Source organism: Helianthus annuus, chromosome 5 (assembly GCF_002127325.2).
Source record: "Helianthus annuus cultivar XRQ/B chromosome 5, HanXRQr2.0-SUNRISE, whole genome shotgun sequence".
NCBI lineage: Eukaryota > Viridiplantae > Streptophyta > Magnoliopsida > Asterales > Asteraceae > Helianthus > Helianthus annuus.
The window spans coordinates 108,345,958-108,349,787 of NC_035437.2; the positions used below are offsets into that span (position 1 = coordinate 108,345,958).

At 31.5% G+C, this 3,830-nt stretch overlaps 1 protein-coding gene across 2 annotated transcripts; it reads right to left on the reverse strand.

Annotated features, from left to right (window-relative positions):
* Nucleotides 1–379: 379 nt before the first annotated feature.
* On the reverse strand, nt 380–3,189 carry LOC110939030 (bZIP transcription factor 27-like). 2 transcript variants are annotated; one of them, XM_022180936.2, is made up of 3 exons: nt 2,834–3,189; nt 2,155–2,232; nt 380–642 (listed from the first exon to the last, which is right to left on the reverse strand). In XM_022180936.2, the coding sequence occupies exons 1-3, from the start codon at nt 3,125–3,127 to the stop codon at nt 574–576; spliced, it is 441 nt and encodes a 146-aa protein (XP_022036628.1). In that variant the 5' UTR covers nt 3,128–3,189; the 3' UTR covers nt 380–573. The 2 variants fall into 2 exon arrangements, with proteins under 2 accessions (XP_022036628.1, XP_022036629.1); XM_022180937.2 differs by lacking the exon at nt 2,155–2,232.
* Between the last annotated feature and the right edge of the window lie 641 nt (nt 3,190–3,830).

Consider the following 3,830-nt stretch of genomic DNA (forward strand, 5'->3'; position numbering starts at 1 on the left):
AACCTGCTGTAATGTGCGGCCGTTGTGTTTATTTTTAAATACGTTTCAGGTAAATTTTTTTAGAATAACTTGGTTTTCCTATACAATGATGTAACTTTTTCCGTGAGATTCAAATATACCGTCACGGCGTGGTTTTTTTCCATAACATTCATGATTTACTTATTTTTATTTAAGTTTCGAACCCATTGCGAAGCGCCGATAATAACCCAATAGTTAGGAAAATAAACTGTAGTATAAAATACCATATTAGTGCATTTCTATAAAAACAATGTATCAAGAGAAATTATGCTAGTTACTAAAAAATTAAACAAAGACGCAAAACGACGTCATTTAACAAAATCCAAAGTAAACAAAGTATAGATTGATTCACTAGCCGACATCCTCATAGTTGAAGGGTGAAAAAGCAAAATAGGTAATTATACATAGTCCATTATGGATAGGAGAAACATAGTAAAAGTACCAAATATGGACATACATGTCTCCATATACATCAACCACAGACCCAAAGGCCAAAACAGTCATTTCCTTATACTACCCCTAAAAAGCTACCCAAATCTTTAGAAGAAGCACTTCTCAAAATGGGGCACTTTTGCTTTTGTGAAGTCTAGATTCTTTTGGAACTTCGGAAACATTTGCCTGCAACTAATACAACTAAAAGATTAACAAAACAATAAAAAAAATTTATCTTAAGCGTATTTACATAGATGAAATTATGATATGTATTTACTCTTTATATTTATGTATCATCTTAAAGTTTTGGAGGGTACATACTAATTTTATTTCATTTTATTTATGGGTGAAATTTATGTTAAGTACCCAACTACCCTAACCCCACCTTTTGTTGGTAATTAAAATAAGCCAATTGTGTTGTACCCAAAATAAGCTATATAGTCAACAGTGTCTCCTCTCTCTCTCACTCTACCTTTTGTCCTTAATGATACCAACAAATGTTTACAACTTTTATCAAACATATATTAAAAAAAATTAGCTTTATATAACTGTTCAAAAATGCCAAATAACAATCAAAATTAAAGGATGACACGAACAAATCAATTTCATTAATATATTTTTGTAATCATCAAAAGAATAATTACATTAACCGGGTGGAATTTTAGAGTGAACATTAGTGTATTTGTGAATTGAGTGAACAAATCCTGACATTGATTTACATCATTAAATTGTAAAATACAGTAGTGTATTTTCATCATCAATTCCTGATTAAATCATGACCATTGATTTACACTTGTGTATTGTTATAATCAAAGGCTAGAATTAGTTCACACAGTTCACCCTTAAAGGGGTTATTCACAAATGAATCTAACCCTACATTAACCATGTTAAAGAAGTGTTGTAAATAAATAAAGGCTTGATTGGTGCATTTATATTTTTTTATTAATTTTTATAATTGATAAAAGTAGAAAAAGAATATATTTCCAAGAGGACCACCATCCACTGTGTTTTTTTTTAACGGCACATTTGGATCACTGGAATTGGAGTATCATCGTGGCGTTAGTGGAACCATCCGATCACATTCATCTCCACTAGGCAATAATGAATATATATAAATTCAGGAGAAAACCTAATAAATATGAGAAAAAAACCCCTCTTGTGAGAATCGAACCCAAAACCTTTTAGTCTCAAAACTTTATCCCACCCTTAGAATACCACTAGGCTATAAAGCCATGGACCACCGTCCATTATTATACCCAAACATTTTAATACTAGTGCTTCAGGTATCCGACATATATAATGCTATTAAATGCCAGAAATAGAAAAATTATTCAAATGCCATAAAAAGTAAAGTTGATTAAATTTTAATATAACATTTAACGAAAAAAAAAAGATTTCTTTAAAAAAGTAAAGTTGATTAAATTTTAATATAATATTTCACGAAAAAAAAACGATTTCTTTAAAATAAAGGTTTTATGGTTTTAAAAACATTTAACAAAAAAATTATTTCTTTAAAAAGGCAAAGATGATTAAATTTTAATATAACATTTAACGAAAAAAAATGATTTCTTTAAAATAAAGGTTTTATAGTTTTAAATTTCTTTTCATACATTTTAAGAAAATTATAATATTGGTCGATGACGAAACTTTTAAAGAAAAATATAATATTGGTCGATGACAAAATAATAGAATAATTTTCTTTACTTCTTTTTGCAGCCTTTTGAGCTTAGCATTTTCCTTTGCTAATCGCGTTACTTCTTGCTCCAACTGATATGCACGAGCCTGTAAATCATTTTTTTATAAACAAAAATTTTGATAAAATGACGAAATTAATACACATAAATAACAAAATACAAAGATAATGTAGAAAAGAAAAACCCACTAGTCATTTTAATACGTACTTATTAATTAACATATAACATTTTTTTAAAAGTCAGGGTTTAAACCAAACTCTTTTGACTACTAACCATCCCTAGATCTTCTAATTTACAAGATAACAAAAAAGCTTGTAAAACAAAAATTATATTTGACAAGATAAGTTGAGTTTTTTTTTTTATCATAAAAAACAACCTTGTTAAAACAAAATAATTATATCAAAATCTACTTAAAATGTCGTCATACAAACAAAGAATTATATAAATATATAAGTCAATGTTTGAAATAATGTTATCACACAACAAAATTTTATTTTACTATAAGAACACCTTGTAGCAAGACAGTCTAAAGGTACCATAAAATTTACTTTTTAAGTGAGTGTACTAAGATGTTAATTTTTTTTTTTTTACTTTTTAAATAGTGAGTGTTCAATATACGTAGTGAATAAAGAGAGTGTGAGTTGCGGTGACAGTTTTACAGATCTTGAGACCAAGAGGAAACGGGAAACCTGTTTTCTGGCTCGTGATCGAGCGGCTGACTCTCGGTTCTTCATCAGTCGCCGGAACTTTTCAGAGTGTACGGGCGGAGAAGTGGCCGGGGGTGGTGGTGGTGGGTTAGGTTTTGGTCTCTTGTTGGGATCTTCATGGGCGGAGTTAGTAGGGGTGAGGAGGGTTAACATGGTGGGGGTGGAGGGTGACGGAGGGAGGAAGGTGGTGGCGTCTACCGGCGGCCGGTGTACCGGAGGAAAGAAATTGGTGGTCGGAGATTGGAGGCTACCGATGTCGTTCCAGATGTCATCCATCGGTTTCGTTGTGAAGTGGACAGGGGAGAGAGCATAGAGTTATTATTATCTAGGAAGAGAGAGTTACATTTTTCACCCTTACGTTTTGGTCAAATTTGTGATACGAAACTAATCAATCCTTGTTTAATGTATAGTTGATGGTTTATCTATAAATATAATATAAGGGAGCCGCTAGAATGAAAACCACCCCGAGTTGTAAGAATCGCGAGAATTACACCCCACAGGTGGGCGTTCACCAAGATTTTTTTTTTTTTTACAACTAGATGTGTGTATTATAAACACAGCCGTAAAAAAAAATTTTAAACGCCGCGGCCGAGGGGGTAGTTTTTTACACCACAAGTTTGGTGAAAAAAAAAGAAAAAAGAAAAAAAATTAAAAACACTAAACTTGTGGTGTAAAAAACTACCCCCTTGGCCGCGGCGTTTAAAAATTTTTTTTTTACGGCTGTGTTTATAATACACACATCTAGTTGTAAAAAAAAATCATGGTGAACGCCCATCCGTGGGGTGTAGTTCTCGCGGTTCTTACAACTCGAGATGGTTCTCATTCCAGCAGCCCCTATATAAGTCTATAAAACGTGATTTATATTTATATAATTTTGCATAGTTGATGATTTAACTACAAAGGATATACCATGAGAAAATTTATCTTAACGAGACTTTAAAGAAGTAGGGGTAAAACTGAAAAAAAAATATTTTTTAAA

Coding starts and splice junctions, on each gene's coding strand:
- LOC110939030 (XM_022180936.2), bottom strand. CDS start 3,127: ATGGATGACATCTGGAACGACATCGGTAGCCTCCAATCTCCGACCACC. Junction 2,233..2,833: donor GATCACGAGCCAGAAAACAG/GTTTCCCGTTTC, acceptor AATGATTTACAG/GCTCGTGCATATCAGTTGGA. Junction 643..2,154: donor TCAAAAGGCTGCAAAAAGAA/GTAAAGAAAATT, acceptor TAGTTGTATTAG/TTGCAGGCAAATGTTTCCGA.